The sequence below is a fragment of the Penaeus vannamei genome, chromosome 11 (assembly GCF_042767895.1).
Source record: "Penaeus vannamei isolate JL-2024 chromosome 11, ASM4276789v1, whole genome shotgun sequence".
NCBI classification, from domain to species: domain Eukaryota; kingdom Metazoa; phylum Arthropoda; class Malacostraca; order Decapoda; family Penaeidae; genus Penaeus; species Penaeus vannamei.
In genome coordinates, this window is record NC_091559.1 from 16508555 (window position 1) to 16528554 (window position 20000).

At 40.7% G+C, this 20000-nt stretch overlaps 1 protein-coding gene across 1 annotated transcript in view; it reads right to left on the reverse strand.

The window, feature by feature from the left end:
* Positions 1–20000, reverse strand: part of LOC113819531 (short transient receptor potential channel 4-associated protein) — a 27515-nt gene that overhangs the window by 6561 nt on the left and 954 nt on the right. Inside the window, exons 2-3 of the mRNA XM_070127074.1 lie at positions 16984–17112; positions 16175–16282 (exon numbers count right to left, since the gene is read on the reverse strand). Coding sequence (XP_069983175.1) covers positions 16175–16282; positions 16984–17112 — 237 coding nt within the window. The remainder of the gene's footprint in view (positions 1–16174; positions 16283–16983; positions 17113–20000) is intronic.

Below are 20000 nucleotides of genomic sequence, written 5' to 3' on the forward strand. Positions count from 1 at the left end.
CAGGAACATGAGAAAAGGAGCATTCCATCCAGTGCCATCCCAGAGGGAAGTGATGTCTTCAAGAAGACCAAGATAGAGATTCCTGGTGTGAAACCTGCAGATCAAAGCTGTTAAACAGTACTACTGTCTTGAAAGAGAACATAGTAGATGTTAAGCCACCCACCCCCCTCACGCCTTTAGATCTTTTTATCAGAAACCTGAAAAAAGACCCACAAGAGTACCAAACTGTGCTATGTAATATATGCCACAAAAGGGGCCACACACCTGAAGACTAACACTCTAGATAATGTCTGAACATTGTGGAAAGAGCAGACATACCCATTTAGAGTGTCAATCCCGAATCACGGAGGAAAAACAGAGAGCATTCTTCACATCTATACTCTCCGAGCAAGCAAATCAAACGGCAGCCCTACTGAGATCCATAAAAAGCAATACTGCTGGTGCTTTTCCAACAGAGGCACAACATTCATAACTCCAACAATCCAGAGGGACCCATATCCTGTATGTGATTAATCAGCAACCATAATATGGGCTTCGCACAAATGTAAGTGAGCTGACAATTATGGCACTTGACCGCCGAGCTGACATAATTGCCTGCACAGAGACTTTCCTTGACAGCACAATCAATAAAGGGGAGTGCAGAATCTCAGTATACAGCCAATTAGAGAGGACAAAAAGATGTAGCAGTTTACTTTAAGAAAGAAATACATGTACAGCCTCTCCATTTGAACATCCCACAAGATGCCGAGCTTATGTTCTTCAAAATCATAACTCAAAGCAACCAATCAATACTTCTTTGGGTGCTATATTGTCAATAATGGCAAGGAAGTTATCCAGTATATTTATTTGGGTGCTTCATGCGCAGGGTGGTGTGAAGCGATGGAGTGGTAGTCTAGTTAGTGTTAAGAGCTTTTGCATGCCTTCTCGCTTACAGCTGCCACCGCTGGCTAGCCTCGTGCGAAAAAGGGAGCAGCTCTGCATAAGCCTCCCCCTGCCAGTGCATAGCCTCTCCATCATTGAGACTCCCTGCAGTGCTTCCTTGTGGCCTCCCATGGAAACTGGGTACCTTGCAGTTCCAGGCTAAACTGAGGGGGATCTCAGAGCAGCAGGAGGCCCCAGAGGTTCAGGGTCATGGCCCACCAGCATGTGGACACGCCCTGGACCTGAACCAACTCCTGCCCCCTAGCCCCCTGGGGTTAATGGGAGGCTTGGGGGAGGTGGGCCTTGACAGTCCTCCTCCCCCCAGATATAACCAATCGGCAGTGTCACAAATAATCGGAAAGGCTGGGAGGAGGGGAAAAGTCCCTCCCACCCAGCAAGTGAGGTGGACTGTGGGCCCTGCTGGGAGGGCGACTGCTGGAGCGCAGGCTGGGAACGGGAACTACTCGTCTCGCCTGCGCTCTGGTGGCCGCCAGCCCAGAGTGAAGCTTGTGGGGGGGAAAGCCATTGGGAACCCTACAGGTGGATGATAGGGCACGCAGCCCGCCACCCCCTTTTACATGGGGCAGCGTTGGTGGGGGTGGCAGAGGTGGCATCCACCCGGAGCGACTGCCAGAGGCTGAACCTCAGGCGGGAAGTTAGGGTGGGGGCTTGGAACGTCCGTTCTTTGCGTCAGGATGATCGGTTGCCTCTACTGTCGAGGGAACTGGGGAGGCTGAGAGTTGAGGTGGCTGCTCTCTCGGAGGTGAGGAGGCCTGGCAGCGGCATGACCTGTGTAGGTGGCTACACCTATTACTGGTCGGGCCGCAGCGACAGCCACCATCTCCAGGGAGTAGCCATTGCCATCTCCAGCAGACTCCAGCCCTCGGTAGTAGAGGTTACTCCTGTTGACGAGCGTATAATGGTACTGAGATTGAAGCTTTCTTCTGGCTTCATGTCTCTTATTGCTGTGTACGCTCCTACCAATGTTTGTAAACTTGACATGAAAGAGATGTTCTACGCCAAACTTACATCTGTGGTAGACAGATGTCCCCGGCAAGATATTCGCATTGTTCTGGGTGACTTCAATGCGATATCTGGCTGTGATCGAGCTGGCTATGAGATGTCTGTGGGTCCCCATGGTTCAGGAGCTGATGCCGGTAGCGAGAATAGCCTCCTTTTCTGGGACTTTGCTAGGTCCCAGAAACTGAGGATTTCTGGCTCCTGGTACCAGTGCCCAGACCCACATCGCGGACATGGTACAGTGATGCAGGTAATGCAGCCAAGATCAACCACATACTCGTTAGCACTCGGAGGATCCTTCAGAATTGCAGGGCGTACAGGAGTGCTGAGTTCTGTGGTACTGACCATAGATTGGTTTTGGCTACACTCCGGGTCCACTTCAAAACTCCCCAGCGGTCAAATGATCACCCTAGGGTATTTCATTTGGACAGGCTGAGGGAGGGGGAGTGTGCCCGCGGGTTTGCTGAGGCAATCTCTGATCGTTTCACAATGCTTGACAGTCTGACAGACTCTGTTCTTCTGTGGGATACCTTTAAGCATGAAACGCTTGATGCTGCTCAAGGTACGATTGGTGTACGCCCGAGAGCAGTACAGAATTCCATCTCGCGGGAGACACTGGAAGCCACAGATGCATGTCGTGCGGCTCGTCTGACAGGGAATCGGGAATTGCACCGTTCTCATGTGCGCAGAACTCGGTCCCTGTTAAGAAGGGACAAGGAACAGTTTATTGGGAGTCTTGCAGAGGAGGTAGAAGGCCATTTCTTAGTAAATGACCTTCGTCCTGCATACCAAGCCCTGGGAAACGGGCTGAGTATTTTGAGCAGCTGTACCAGGTTGACCCACCAACAGTTAACTTGGATGTGGGAAGTGTCGAGATCCCGCTGCCGGATCCACCCATCAGTGAGGACCCTCCCTCCCTAACTGAAGTTAGGGGGGCGATTTCCAAGCTGAAGAGTGGTAAAGCAGCGGGTATCTGCGGCATACCAGCTGAACTGTTAAAGGCTGGTGGTGAACCTATGGCACGGGGGTTACATGCTGTCCTGGCTGCCATCTGGCAGTCCGGTTCCGTTCCTCCTGACCTGTTGGGGGGTGTGGTCATCCCTCTCTGGAAGGGGAAGGGGGACCGTTGGGACTGCAGCAATCACAGAGGCATCACACTGCTCAGTATACCAGGCAAGGTTCTCGCCCACATCCTTCTGAGACGTATCAGAGACCATCTACTGAGGCACCAGAGACTGGAGCAATGCGGATTCACTCCTGGTAAGTCCACAATAGACCGTATCCTCGTGCTTCGAGTCATTGTAGAGCGCCACCGTGAGTTCAGGCGTGGGCTGCTTGCAGCCTACATCGACCTCAAAAAGGCGTTTGATACGGTGCATCGGGAGGCACTCTGGGAGATCCTGAGGCTGAGAGGAATTCCAACAAGGATTATTGGACTAATAGCAAGCCTGTATACTGGTAATGAAAGTGCTGTAAAGTGTGGTGGGGGCCTGTCGAGCTTCTTTCCTGTTAGTTCAGGAGTGAGGCAGAGCTACTGTTCAAAGTCACTGTGGAGCAACACTGGGCAATATCAAGGTTACAGACCTTGACTTTGCTGATGATGTTGCCATTCTATCTGAGTCTTTGGAAACCCTAGTGGTGGCTCTCGATGCATTTAGCAATGAAGCGAAGCCCTTGGGTCTAGAGGTCTCCTGGACCAAGACCAAGGTCTAGGAATTTGAGGACTTGTTAGGAGAACCTGTTCAGTCGGTACGTGCTTGCGGCGAGGACACTGAAGTCACAGAGAGCTTTACATACCTTGGTAGTGTAGTTCATAACTCTGGGCTGTCAGACCATGAAGTCAGCAGACGGATTGGCCTGGTAGCAGGGGTCATGAACTCTCTCAACAAGAGTATTTGGAGATGTCGGTACCTGTGCAAAAGGACCAAGCTACGGGTTTTGCTATACGGTTGCGAAACCTGGACATTGTCCTGTGCCTTGGAGGCTCGTCTTGAAGCCTTTTGTAATAGGTCCTTGCGCCAGATCATGGGGTACTGTTGACGGGACCATGTGTCCAACCAACGGTTGTACCGTGAGACTGGCACAGGACCTGTTATCTGCACAATCCGTGATCGCCAACTCAGGCTATACAGCCACCTGGCTCGCTTTCCTCAGGATGATCCTGCCCATCAGGTCGTCTCCGTTCGAGACAACCCTGGGTGGAGGAGGCCTGTGGGACGACTGAGGAAGTCGTGGCTTGGGCAGATCGACCAAACCTGCCGTGAAGAAATAGAGATGTGCCGAGTCCATGCCTGGCGTCTAGCCATGAGGGATCCTCGTAGGTGGAAGCGAAGGGTGGATGCGGCTATGCGCCCCCGTCGGCATCAGCCCCCTTGATGATGATGATGATGATATTTACTGTCAACAAATCTGGTCAGGTACATGATGCGGGCAAAATGCACAAATGTTATTTTTCTTGGTGCTTGAAATCAACATTTAGTGGAAACTGAATTTTATAATTTTCGTGTAGTGCATGGACTCAACAACCACATCACATTCCATCAGTCAGGATCATCTCTGGACCCAGTGATATCAGATAAACCAGATCTCCTGGAATTTTGTAAACCACTTTTTGTGGGTGTCTTATATGTAGGACACCCATCATAGGTGGGTTAAAAAGAAACTAGTTAACCATCTACCTAAGAAACAATGAAAATAAAATACTTATCTGAATATGAGGTCAATGAAGATTCATACCTGAAGATTTGTGTAGGTTGTTTAACATCTGTTCCATAATAAACATAATAAAAGGGTGGGGAGGGAAAGGGAGAAGAAATGAATATAATCTAAAACAAGGTAAGGAATGGAGATACTCTGACATCAGAATGAATTCAAGAGGGTGAAAACTAAAATATTTTGAAACGACTTACACCAAATATCATGCCTTAAAATATAAAATTAAGGTAAAGAAGTCACTGCCACACATGGCACATTAGGAATATCAACTGAAAAATACCTGTTAACAAATGAGCAAGCAGGAGCCCACTGGCCATGACGGTGAATTGTAGTTAAATCAAATGATCTCAAAAAGGCTATAGATGATACACAGCTTTTCACTTGATGTGCATTTGGAATATATCCTGGAACAGATTCTTTAATCACTTGACTAAAGATTTTCGACAGATCCCAAGCATTGCATATTTTATTATTATGTGGATTAATCCAAAGTCTATCAGAAATACATGGAAGAGAGTTCAGGTAACTATTAAGGGCAGAAACAGGAGATAGAATGTGATATGAACCATTTATTATACAAGCTGGTACTCTTACAGGCTCTTTAAAAATTATTAATATAATTTCCAACCCGATTCATATTGTCTGGTAGTGGATTGGGTAAAACCTTTAAGGATGTCTGTTATTACATAATCATTATCTTGTATCTTTAAGGGGACTGTCCCTGAGAGGGGGGGGGTTAAATTAAGATAGTTAGCGTATAGTATAGGTACATGGATGAGGAAACTACCAAACTAGTATTAAACGCCTGCTATGGCTCGTTGTCTTGCAGCCGGAGTGCGAGTCCCTCAGCACCCGGAGAGGTACGTCGCTAATGAGCGCCCAGGTACACCTATGTGGACTTTTGCTTGCGGCAATCGTGCATAAGGCATTTAATTATGACATTGCGCATAGATATGAGTTTGTGAATGTTCAAGGAACACTTTTATACCAATATCAGGAAAAAATTATAACACCGTGATTTATGACGAAATATTTTGTGAAATATATCTAAAAAAAAATGTATGTTTTGTGTCCTTTTACACACGAAATATGCTTTGATCGAGACTCCCTGGTAATATGTTTTAGTTTACGTGGTAATATATACATATATCACATACGAAGCACTAATGTTTAAAAATAGCCTTATAAGGAAGGATTGAAATATTTCCGTTACATTTCGCTAATATATTTTATTATTTAGATATGAAAGTCAATGTAGGCCTACTAAATTATGATGATTAATCTTTTTAACTTTATGTGCGTGCGTTCATGTACATATGATCCTCCTCGAAAATTTTAAACACCCAGTGACCATCTCCTCCCCGTGTGAGGCATGGGAAATATTCAACGACTTTCGTAAGTTCTCGAATTCAATGTACTAAATTCATATGCTTTTAAAATTCTCAAAATTGAACCACCATGTTGTATTCATGCCAGGACTTTATAATTAGAATGATTTTGTACTAATGTTGCCATCCACAGTTCCCCATTTCTTCAAAATAAAAAATAATAAAAATAAAATGGAAAATAGAAAAAGATAAAAAAAAAATAAAAAAGGTTTTTATCTGGATTAGATTAGTTGTCTCTATGGTAATATGCATTTATTAAGCTTTTCACACGAAAATATCAACTTTAATGAACAACGAAAAAAAAAAAAAAAAAAAAAAAGTGACATACCTTTACAGAATAGCGTCCCTATTGAACATGAAAATTCCTATTGACTTGGTAATTATTGCATTGCAAAGTACACTAAATAAGCATTTTTTTAGTATATAATATCATTAGATTCAGAGAAAAATAACAGAGATAACGAACTTTGGCAAGGGGCCAAATACAAAACGCCATAGCTCCGTCATTTTTTTATGAATATTCGGTACATCCCAACTCACGTAATTTTCATGCGATCCAAATGCAGTTTGTTGCTTTCACTAGAGCCTCGGCGTCCCAAGGCCATGTAAAAGGCCGATTTTTAAATATTTTAATGCTGTAAAATAAATCAAAAATAGTTCTCTATGTCAAGCTGTCCCCCGCCACAAAAAAAACAAGGAACTTCAAAATTCGGCCTTTTATATGGCTATAGGCTAGAGTTGATCTAACACAAGTATTTTTGGGGGAATATTCAGTAAAGAGCTCTGATAGTTGGGATGTACCGAAGACATACCAAAAAAAACAGCGATTTTTTTCGACATTTTGGGGGGTGCCCCCCCCAATGGGGAAGCAAAGTTAAAATTTATATATATAACGGAGCACAATTCTTTACTCTATAGCATGCAAAAAGAATCAATCAGTTATCTCTAACCGATATTTTTTTATGATGTATAGAGTAGGGAAAGGTGGCCATTTTCAGGGACAGTCCCCTTAAGTTGAAAGATCTGCAGAGAAAATCCATACGTGAAGATTCATGCAGTTCATGAACAGTGAGGAATTCACATTCTGAATTACTTTGTCCCTCCAATGGTACTGGATGTGGGCACGTCCATGGTTGAGCTGTCCATAAGGCAGCTATCAACATTACTCATCCTTGATATGTCCTTAGGTGAGATACTACTTGAAGCATAATCTTTGTTTAAAGAGGCAGGAATAGGGACGGTCAACAAAACAAAAACAAAAGGCTTTTTTGTGTACGTGCAAAACACTGGTGGGCAAAAGATCAACAATGGTCGCTGAATCAGCTGTGAGAACAATGTCAACCTACTACAAATCTCTCGATTTAGTTGCTAAAAAACGTCATAATGAAAAACTTTAGTATTCTAAAGGTACAGAAAACTTTCCAGATCCTTTCTCTCTCTCTGATGGCTGGTCTGAAAGCCCCAATGGTTGGCCCATGTTAGTTTTGGTAATATCTATCTCTTCCAATTATACATGCCGGGTAGTTACACAAAAGAGGAGTTGAAAGCCTACAAATCACTCGAAACTTTCAAGTATTTTTCTGAAATAAAAAAAAAAACAGGATAATGGAATTTGGTATTCAACATTAGAAAAAATCAGAATACAGCTATCTGCATTTGCTGGGCCATACTAATTGTTTGGTTGACCGACCTTTATACAAACACCTGGTGTTTACACATAAAAAAAATTAAGGGCCTACAAATCTCTGGAAGGGTACAAGTAACTACTCAATACTGCTTATAATAAGACTGGTTTGTAGTCGTTGGATTATATTCTCCTGAACTTGTGAAATTCCTTCTTGCTCGCTCTTTGCCTTTTAGGCCTGGTTTTTCGTAAAGTTGCTCTAAACGGGTTTTATCCATATTTTTCAATAGTTATAGCCTGACCATCCCTATAGGTAAATGTATCTGTTCCACTCTACTGTGAATGCATCTGGACCTCCTGCTAGTATGGTTTGGGACTTTGTTATAAACAAATAGGTTTTCCTGTTGAATTGGGAAGTGAATAGGTCTATTTCTGGTTTTCCAAACTGATCTATCAGTTTTATGAATACTTTGTCTGATAGTGACCAATTTGCTGCTGAAGCTTCGTTGCAGGACAAAGCATCTGCCCACAAATTTTCTTCTCCCAAAAGATGAGAAGCTTTTGGGAAGCTTTTAGAAAACAAAGTTTCTGGGCTGTTAGTTCCAGTAATGTCTCTGAAACTTGAAGAAGTTCTGAAGACCAAGTTGACCCTTGGCAGTTGATACAATGTACTGCTGCTGAACTGTATGAAAGAATGTGTATCCCTTGAAAGAATGCTGGGGTATACTCTAGAGCTAATTTGATTGTCTGAAGTTCCCTGACATTTATGCTCTTGTGTCTGAAATGGAATGTCCATTTCCCAAAACCTTGAGACCCTTCTGAGGTTTGAAAACCCCAGCCCCAATCTGAAGCATCTGTCATTATTGTTAATGATGGGTTTGGAAGAACCCAAGGCCTCACTGACTTCAGTCGGTTGTCTTGCATCCACCATCTGAGAAGGTATTTCAACCGTCGAGGAAACTGTACTAACTGATCTCAGTCTACCATAGAAAACAGTGATCTTCCTTCAAGAATAAGTCTTTTTAATCTTAGATGACCTAGTTCTATAACTTCTGCTGAATAATTCAGAGAACCTATTAAACTCTCCCATTGTCTTCGGGACATTGATATCGCATGAATATACCAAATAACTTTCTTCCAACATCTTGTTTGCTTTACTGAATTCCAATGGAGACCTATCCAAGAAAAATTTCTTGTAGGAGCAAGATGTGATTTTGAAAGATTGAAAAGAAGGCCCATTTCTGATCCTATCCTCAGAGTTGTGTCTATCATTCTTGTGGACTCTTCTGCTGAGGGAGCAAAAACTAGCCAATCGTCCAGATAGAAAAGAATGTTGATTCCTCGGGAAACTAACCAGGAGTGAATGGGTACTAAAATTTTTGTGAAAATCCTTGGAGCTCTGTTTAGCCAAAAAGGTAGAACTTTGAATCTGTAAATCTTTGTATTTATCTGAAGCTAGAAATTTTCTGAACCTTGGATGCATTGGGATATGCCAATAAGCATCCTAAATATCTATTGAAGCCATGAATGCTCTCGGAAATAGAGCCAGCCGAACATGAGTGGCAGTTGTCATATGGAAGTGGTAGTTGACTAAGAAATTGATTAACTTGCTTACATCTAGTACTAAACGAGTTTCTACTGAATATCTCTTTGGAACTTTGAACACATGATTCACAAAGATGTGATATCTTTCTGAATTAATTCTTTTATTCTTTAAATGATCAACAGTTCTGTTCTCTTTTAAGGAACATGAAACTTTACTGTTTTTTTGTTTACCCATGGCCATGTAAGATTTCTAGAAATCACTTTCTGTGGCCACCCCGGAGGCCAGAAATCTTGCTATCCCAACAGGCGGTCTTGAGCTAGATTGTCATTTAGAATTGATTTAAGATTGGAACTGATTCTTGCTTCCTCTTTGAAAGGTCCATCCCCAAAAGGACTGAATAGACCTTTGTGAAGGCTGTTCTGACCCAATGGAATTAGGTTTAAATTTTGACTGATAAGAGTGATCTGAAAATTTTTTGCCTTTATTAATCTGAAAAGATTTATAAGAATTGCAAGCTTTAGCAGACTTAAAGGATCTATATGGTAGGCCTCTTCTTTCTTTCATAACCACTACTGGATCATTAGACTCTTTGATTTTCTCTAATATTGTGTCCACTTTACCCCAATGGTCGTTACAAAGTGGGTCCATCAAAAGAAAAGCTTTTGTAGCTTCAGAGACTTCTTTAGGAATTAACGATTTTCTAAACTCATTTCTAGTACTAATTCCATTCTCTAATAGAGATTCAACCATGGGGACAGCCATAGATGCTAACCCTTTATGTATGACCATAAAGTAAGTCAAAATTTTCAGTATGTCTTGTTGAGACAGAGTCTGCCTCTTCTAAAATAGCTTCAGATCTGCTAAAAGATTTTTAAAATCTTGAAAATTAACACCAAATAAAGCCATTTGTCTGAAAGTAACATCTTTATTAGAGAGATCTGCTGAAGGGTTTTCAAATTCTTGAGGATGCTTCTTGTTAGAAGCCCTTGGCTCTGAGAGAAAATCTAATAATTTCTACCTGTCCTCATCTTCATTTTTAATATCTAGTTTGAGATTAGTAAATTTCTTAACGCTCCTTGATACTAATAATGTCTTAGAATTTCCGCAGTCAGACCTATAAGAACGAATTTTATCAGAATTCATCATGATGTTCAAATCTGAAAAAGCCCAAGCCATTTCTTTGATATTTAGATTGTGTAAAGAATCAACTTTTTGAAATTTAGTGAAGTTAATAGGTTGACCTTCTGGTAATGAAAAACATTTAACTGTAACATCATTTACCCTGTTTAGACTTTCTCCATTCTTTGTTTTAACTTTGGTATAAGGAATCATCTCTGAATCTATTTCCTGAACTTCCCAGAAGTCTGGAACCTCGGACCAGCCATCCAGGAGATTATTTGAATTACCATTATTATCAGAATTGTCACTCAAGTTACCATTTAATCTTGGGTCTCTTAGCTTGATAAATATTTGATTCTTTAAAATCAGGCCTTTTATTAAGGGGACCACTTGTTCTATCATCATTTTTACTCTCAGATGTAGACCCAGATTAAAAACAATGAGGTCTGGGAGACCCCACTGTATGAGTCATAAAATTATTAATCTGTTTTTGGGCTTTTGTCAAAAAACAATTTTGAGATCACAGTTTTTTTATAGATCATACTTAATTTCAACTCTAAACAGGAGAGACAGGCAGGGTGTCTTTGCCACAATCAGGGCAAAGAGGATAATTGCACAATATATAAATAGTCCTACATCATCTAGTGAATAAAATGTAGGTGTGGAGTAATAAATCTGGTACTGTATAGCATATTTCATCCAGCTAAACCATACATCTTTTCCTCTACACACATTTGCCCTCTACACACCATACTATTATGTATAACACTGCATCTATACATCCAGATACACATTTTGCTGTTTTTTAGAATAAAAATATATAGATATTTATTCATGAGTGTTTTATTCATATATTCATAGCAATCTCCACATTTCCCTTCAATCACGATCAAAATTTGAGTTCTCCATCAAATGGTTGCAATAAGAATTTTATCCTGTGAAACTTAAAAATTATGTCATTTTTTTGCAGTATTCTATTTTACATAAGGTTGGTAAGAACTACAACTACTGTGTTATAGCTAGCAGTCAGCAAGAATAAATGTCAAATGACACTATATTATCCCAATACCACCGGGTAAAAAGTCTGGCAAGTGGACGAAATAATGGGATTGTTGGAGCGCATTGGCAGTTTCCCGTTTGCGCCCGGCTAGTTCGGTATTTTGCGACCGACATTTGGCACCTAAAAGCTCTTATTTTGCTATAATTTATAAAAATATTATAATTTTGAATGTTTACCTTCAATATAGGTGCTATTGCCTAAAATCTTTACCATATAAATAAAGCCGTTACTATCTGAGAAAAACCAGCGATGCCATCCATTTTTCTGTCCACAACAGCCATGGCATGTATGTACATGCCACCTAGCGGCTAATGGTTATAGGCTAAAATGAACACCACCATGGGAAAATTTGGCTGCGGGCCAGGGTGACAAGAATAACTCACAACGAGCCCACAAAGCTTTTAGAAGGTGATCAGACTCAGTGAGCTTTTGGAAGAAGCCTTTACATTATATCCATTGACATACAATGGAATAAGAACAACGAAGGGAAGGGCAAGAAAACACACGAATATGCCGAAGGCCTTTTCACTATTGCTTCGTCGGGGCCCTGAGGAAGCAATAGTGAAAAGGCCTTCAGCATATTCGTGTGTTTTCTTGCCCTTCCCTTCGTTGTTCCTATTGCAATCTGTTCAACATGAATTTCACACATCCATTGACATCCAAATGTGTAATATGCCATCCATGAGCCATGACTGGAAGAGCACCATCTCTAATGAGGACAATATTTCCATGTTCAGAATCCTATTCATGCCCGCCGTGACCAGCGGCACAGGTTGTATTACAAAAACTAAAAGATGAAATTAAGTCATGGCATGTATGTACATGCCACCTAGCGGCTAATGGTTATAGGCTAAAATGAACACCACCATGGGAAAATTTGGCTGCAGGCCAGGGTGACAAGAATAACTCACAACGAGCCCACAAAGCTTTTAGAAGGTGATCAGACTCAGTGAGCTTTTGGAAGAAGCCTTTACATTATATCCATTGACATACAATGGAATAAGAACAACGAAGGGAAGGGCAAGAAAACACACGAATATGCCGAAGGCCTTTTCACTATTGCTTCGTCGGGGCCCTGAGGAAGCAATAGTGAAAAGGCCTTCAGCATATTCGTGTGTTTTCTTGCCCTCCCCTTCGTTGTTCCTATTGCAATCTGTTCAACATGAATTTCACACATCCATTGACATCTAAATGTGTAATATGCCATCCATGAGCCATGACTGGAAGAGCACCATCTCTAATGAGGACAATATTTCCATGTTCAGAATCCTATTCATGCCCGCTGTGACCAGCGGCACAGGTTGTATTACAAAAACTAAAAGATGAAATTAAGTCTATGTAACGAAAACAGTTTATTGCCATTTTAATTAAGTAAATCTAATGAAAAATACAGACATTGGAAAATAACAAAAGAACTAAAAATGCCTATGCCAAAAAATATAAAATAACATCGCAATGTGGAGACTCTTGTCACCATATATGTGTACGTGTGCCCCCAGCCTACAAGCTGTATACCCATTATAGTGATCACTCAAACCTAATGCCCATATTTTGGGCAAAATGTGGGCAGGAGAAGCCAAGTACAATAGGCGATTATCAAATATTTGCAAAAGCAAAAAATCCACCACAAATTTCTGCACATTTTCATTAGCTTTGCAATGTTATGAACACAACTTAGATCTGATAGAAACTGTGCATAATCTCAAAAAATTTTGTCCGCATCTTTCCTTTCATCAAAATTTATAATCTAATTACTAGTAAAACTACACACATCTTTTTCAAATGTCTTTGGTTACATGAAATTTTTTTTACTTTTTCCTGAGTTACAATAAAAACAAAAAAGGTACCTCTGTGGATGCCAATCTCAGCAACATGACCCATACATAAATGAAGTTATATCAATGTTTTCTACCATCTAGATGTACTTATATATACATACATATCTATGTGGATATACAAGTACACTTGCGTACATATACATGTGCACGTAATAAAACAAGTATGCATGTACATAAATGTGCATACATGAATGGGTAATTTTCTATATTATGTCCGCATAACCGATATCGACGATTTTGGTATCTTTGGGTTCCTCTCACTTTATACAATGCAAATATGTAGGTTTTATTGCACGGAAACCCCTTATTAGCCATAAACTTGGCCCCGATATCGGGGGCGACGATGTCGGAGCAGCGGTCGTAATATATAAAATTACCCTAATAATATAACCTCACAGTGAAAATAATCAATGATTATTCACATTACTTTCCATTGCAGGGGGCTGTGCCCCTGCGACCCCCCCTGGGGGGGCTGCCGCCCCCAACCCCCGCCGAGGAAACAAAACCTCCACCACGTATTCACGGCAGGATAGAGCGCACACGAACTAGATGCGGAGCCAATAACCTACAATAACCTAGGATTTTTAAGGTACTAACCTGATTGATTAATGCCGCTAATTAGTAGGGAGGGTGCTCCTTTGCCGCAGAATGTGAAGGAGGCAGGGTGCGTCCTGGCTGGCCGCACCTGCCGCAGGCTTTCTCCAAACGGAGGAGGCCGTGGGGGAAGCACATCTCTAGCATTTTTTCCTGGCTAGTTGCAATATTGCACAGAAAAACCGTCTCCGAATACAAGCACCCTCCACACTCGGCCATCGCGGCAACTATGACTGACTTCTGAACGCGACGGTTATTTTGGTTAGGAATACGGATGTCGTTATTCAAGTGGACGGGAAACTCGACCTTGAGTCCATCGGTGTAACATCGAAAGAGGCGCAAAACCCGCCGACGAGGGCGGGCCAACCTGTTCATCCTGATTATACTACAATCGTCTCTATATACAGTGCTGACTATGCCAAGGTTAATATGCTAATTCAGTAGGAATCTCACGAGGTAATTGTAATATTACGCCCGCCGCTCCGACATCGACGACGATTGTGTAACGCTCTAGCCTGCCGGGAATACGTGATGGTTATGTTTCCTCGGCAGGGGGTTCGCAGGGGGGCGCAGCCCCCTGCAATGGAAAGTTATGTGAATAACCATGGTTATTTTCACTGTGCGTTATATAATTAGTGCTATTTAACCCCGCATTTTCCCTGGAACCTTTCATGCCCTCCCCTGCTATCGGAGCCAAGTTTGTCGCTAACGGGAGGTTTCCGCGCAATTAAAACTATATATTTGTAATGTGGAGAGTGAGAGGAATCCAACGATACTAAAATCGTCGATATCGGTTATGCGGACGTAATATAGAAAATTACCCATGAATGTTTAAATATATGTACTAATTTACAAATGTGTGTACATGTGTGCAGACATAATGAGAAATGGTTAGAGTAACAAGAATTTGTAGTTATCAAGTGACCTTGCTTTATTCTTTTATTTGTTGGAATTAATGTTTTATAAAGGGCTGATATTTTGAAATATAATCTTGTCACGTTTTTTTCCTACAACACTTTATTTTTGTGATGTAATAATACAAAATTTCTAGGCCTATATCAATTAAGTCTTTATACAAATTTGTCATTTCAGATGGACTTTGGTCTTCATGGTTCTCAGTCATATAGATTTAGTACAAAGCAGCTGCCTTATCATTATTTTGTTTCTTTGATTATCTGAGCTTCAATGAAAACAAAAAACAAAATCTTTGCTATCCTCAAGGTCTATGCTGGTTGTAACAATATGGCACAGGACCATATGATCGATTGCCACAACTAACAAGCCGGTAGATTTGGTTTATTTTGCACGACACCATTGCTCATGCATTATTGCTGAACCCCAAAGTTGGATATATATATGATGCTTGTGTTAAAATCAAATCCTATCAACCACATTAAAAGAAAAACAATAAAAACATTGCACAATTTATAATCAGTTCTAGTCCTATCTATCACTTCTGTTTACATACCCTTTTCTTTGATTTTCAGATTCTTACATCATTCTATTGTTCTCACTGTCAATAGTATTTGAACATTATAATCATCCTAAAGTCAATAAAAAACAACACAATCAATTTCCATTTTCCTGTAAATTCAAGGAATGGGGAAATCTGGCACTGTCACTAAGGGCTACAAATTACTAACTGGGTTACGGGTTAATATAATTTGTATACTGAAAATATGCAATAAGTCATTGAAAAAGAAAAGAAAAGTAGATTAACCTTAATGGTTATATAATTTCATATGGATAATGATTTGAATGATTGTAAGTACTTTATTGAAAATGTTCTTATCCTTGCTTTAATAAGCAGATTAATATTTATATTGACACAAAGTTAAATGAATGCCAGTAATCATACTTATAATTGGATAGCCTAGAATGAAAAATGCATTACACAGGCCTGTGATTCTTGGAACAGATTTTGTTTCACAAGAAAATAATTACATAAACAAGGATATACACAACTAAGGCAGCTTTACATAATTCAATCAGAGAACCAAATAGGAGTTTGGATCATCTCTAATATGCATAATTAATGCATAAGAATACTATAAGCCCTAATATTTCTCACAAAGTTCTTGGATCTAATTCATGCAACTTAGATTTCATCTCATCCTCAGATAATTCTTCTTTCCTCACTTTTTTTCAGGAGAATACTCATTACAGCAAATACAAAGGCCTGCTTTTTTGTTTGTTGTTTGTTCTTTTATCACTTAAAACATTACTTTGCAGTTTGATGCATGCAAGCCAAATACCAACATTCTTGTCAAAACCTGTCACTGCATTAATGTATATTACTAAGAAAAACATCAAACAGAAAGAAGAAAGAAAATCAATCTACAGACTTACCTGTGACAATGAGAGGGTTGTGTTCATTCAGGACATCAGACATTGAGTCTTCTATTAACCTTATCCAATGATCAACTTCCATAGTAATGCCCTCATATCGCGGTTCATCTGTATAAATTTTAGAGAGTATTAAGAATAAATTTTAGCATGTGAAGATAGAAGAGTGTGACTGAGTACTTATTCATATCATAGAGTAATTTGACGATCTGGATGAGAAGACCATCAAATCATTAAAAAATTGGGTTTGCAGTGTGGGTGACGTGAACATGCCATCATGGGGAAATCTGACTGTGGGCCGGGGCGATGCAAACTTGCCATCATGAGCATTCTGAATGAAGGCCAATGTGGCGGGAAAGACTCACCCTCCAAGAAAGACTTGGAGGGTGATTAGACTCATCTGACATTTGGCAGGGGGCTTCTGCATTACTTCCATCGATAAATAACTGGAATATACTATCCATGAGCCATGACTGCAAGAGCGCCAGCTCCAGGAAGGACACTATTTCCACACTCAGGAACCTATTCCTGGCTGTGCAGGTTGCATTGCAGAAAACTGATTATGAAATTTTCTTTACATTATACAAATAACAAAATGTTACTTACAACTAACTAACACTAGCACTAACAACTAGGCCTCAGTTAATTGTTAGTCATAAAAATAATGGTAAAAGAAAATCAAATCATGTTTAGTATCATTTTCAATAGCTCTCACATTCCTATTGTAAGGAAAAGTGAAAATTTGCAAAGCTCAAATGGCAATAATACAACTGTGTAATGATACAAATACTGAAATGATTTCTTATACTCACATGGAAGATTTGTGGCAAAATTCACTAGTCTGGGAAGAAACTCTGGGATGCTAAGAACAAATTCCTGGTTTATATCTCGTAATGGCGAGAGACATTTGATGTTACTGCGGAGTTTACTCTGTTCATACACTGGAAAAAGTACAAATATTAAAATCATACTTAACTTATTCCAATGTTGCATGGGCTGGCATGTACGGATACATAAAAAACTATTAAGAGGGGTGTCACAATACCAAATAATGAACAGAACCTGATGTTGCAGAAGGGCTGACATTTTGGGGTTCAAATTGATCTCATCCTGATTCATAAGGTCTCGAATACTCGTCCAGGATGGAATATGCCTTGCAATTTGCAGATAAGCAACTATGAATGCTAAAAAACTTTTATATAAAAATATCTCTATGTACATATCATATTATCTCTATATCTAATGCAGTATTATCATTTAACAGATATGAACCAGAGAATTTAGTCACGAGCAGGAGTGGCTGAATCACTGCAAGGTTGTTTGGGTGGATGCATGCAAATGGTGTCAGGGAGTTCAAGGATATTGGCCCTTCAAATTAACGGGCAGCAGATATATAGAAATCCTTGAGGTTTTCCTCCCAACAGTTAGGGCTATGGTGTTTCCTGAAACTGAGCCCTTCTATCTTATTCAACACAATAACCCCATCTACACCAGCTGTGATGTTTGGAATTGGTTTGCGAACATACTCTGCCTCATTCACCCAGATCTCCAGAAAATGTAAGGGCAGCCATGTTAAAATGCATGTGGCAAGAACAAACTCATAATCATGTCACAGTCATAAATAATGCCTTGTAAGCATGTGAATGTCCACTCTGTGAGGAAGGCCATGCCTTGATAGACAAGTTAGTGGTAAATGTGCATCAACACTTGAACTGTGTCTCGGCAGCAGGGGGTGGGAACACAAAGTATTAAATTTGAATATATTACCAGTATGTTTTGAGCATTGTGGAATATGACAATATTCATTGGGTAATATAATACCAATAATGTGTGTGAGTAACACCTGTCAATCATCTGGCAATCGAGTGCGTTCATGTCTGTATGTGTGTGCTTATGAATATGAGTGGTAATTCAAGTTGAGGAGCGGGCATGTGTGTGTGTGTGTGTGTGTGTGTGTGTGTGTGTGTGTGTGTGTGTGTGTGTGTGTGTGTGTGTGTGTGTGTGTGTGTGTGTGTGTGTGTGTGTGTGTGTGTGTGTGTGTGTGTGTGTGCATGTTTTTGTGTGCATGTTTTTGTGTGCATGTTTTTGTGTGCATGTTTTTGTGTACATGTTTTTGTGTGCATGTTTTTGTGTGCATGTTTTTGTGTGCGTGTTTGTGTGTGCATGCGTTTGTGTGTATGTGTGGATATATGTATGTTTACATGTCCTTGAGTGTGTGTCAGGGGGGCTGGAGTGGACAGAGGTCAATAGCATGATATAGATATACAAAGTGGCCATTTTATGTGAGGGATTGGTATGTAAAAAAAAAAAAAAAGAAGAAGAAAAAACTAAACAAAGCAAAAAGCAAAGACAAAAATGAAAAATGAAAAATAAAAATAAAAAATACCAAAAACAAGGCTTACGGTAGTCGAACAAGGGAAAAAGGAACAAGGTAGATTGCCCAACAATAAAGTGTGTAAACAAGTGAAATGGCGCAATCTGACTGGCTGGCAAAGGTAACAGAGAGAGGTGTTTTAGCAGTACAATTCAGTCTAGTTCTGTAAATACCCTGAAGATGCCTCATATGTAAATTTTGTCTGCTGCCACTGTTGAAAGTCCTGTTAACCCTCAGCCTTCCACCTTGGCTGGCCCCTCGCACTTTTACGATCTTTTGTCAGATTAATGTGGCAAGAGCTTTGTGCTGAGGGGTAGGAGTCATATCAACAGTAATAGCAACAGAAGCCTTAGCAGTGACAACAGTGATAATTCTGATCTAGATTAATGTTCCAAAAGGACACTACTCTAAAATTCAGAGGAGCCACTGTCTGTCTATGTGCAATGGAAGCAGGAGCTGTCCTGGATAACCTGATTTCTGGTGGAAGAAGGAGAGTGTGTCCAGGAGGGGGAGATTTGCAGCTGTGACCTTCATCCCCACCAAGTGCACGCACTTCGGGATGAAAGTCAATTTGATGGGTGTCGGGAACTTGTTTGTGAAAGGGTATGAGCTCCATACCAATAATTGGTATACCTCCCCAACCCTATACCATTACCTGCAAACCTGGTACATAAAACGGTTGGCACAGTGCGTGTCAACTGGAAGTTCATGTCTACCAATTTGTGGGTGAAAGTCATCAGAGATGAGGACAGTCAGAGTACATCTACAGGCATGTTGTGAATGCAGTGGTACAACAAGCATATGGTGACAATGCTGTTCATTGTCCACAGAAGTGAGATGGTCGCCACCCTGTCCCACAGTGGGTTTTTGTGTGTCAAACCCCAAGTGGTTGTAAATGACAATGGTGGGGTAAAGGAGGTCAACATGAGCAATCAGCAGGCTTAATCATATCCAACTGCTCACAAATCCCTCACATGGTATGAAAAGGTTTTGTTCACCCTATTTGACATGGCAGTTATCAACACCTTTGCAGTGCATAAGGAACTCGGAGGTCATTTGACTCAGCTGACCTTTTACTACTTGCCACCAGGTGGTATGCACGTTCATGCCAAGGCTGTTGTGGACAGAAAAACACATGGCATCATATCATGACAATTCCCATGCCAATGGCTCATAATACCGAGTTTGTTTTTCTCCAATAGTAGCAGCTTCATATATATGGTAAATCTTTTAAGGGGGCCGTCAAATGAATTTTCGAAGAATATTTTTTTAAATACTCGAAAAATTGAAAAACATCTCCTGTAATCTAGTCGGCTTTGGCAATCCCGTGACGTAATATTTCTGCTAAATATGTAAAAATAAAGGAGTTATGACTAAATCTCTGACCCCCCCCCCACCTCCGGCTCTGATGTTTACTTTGTCATGTCCGAGCCACTACAAATACCACCCGTGATG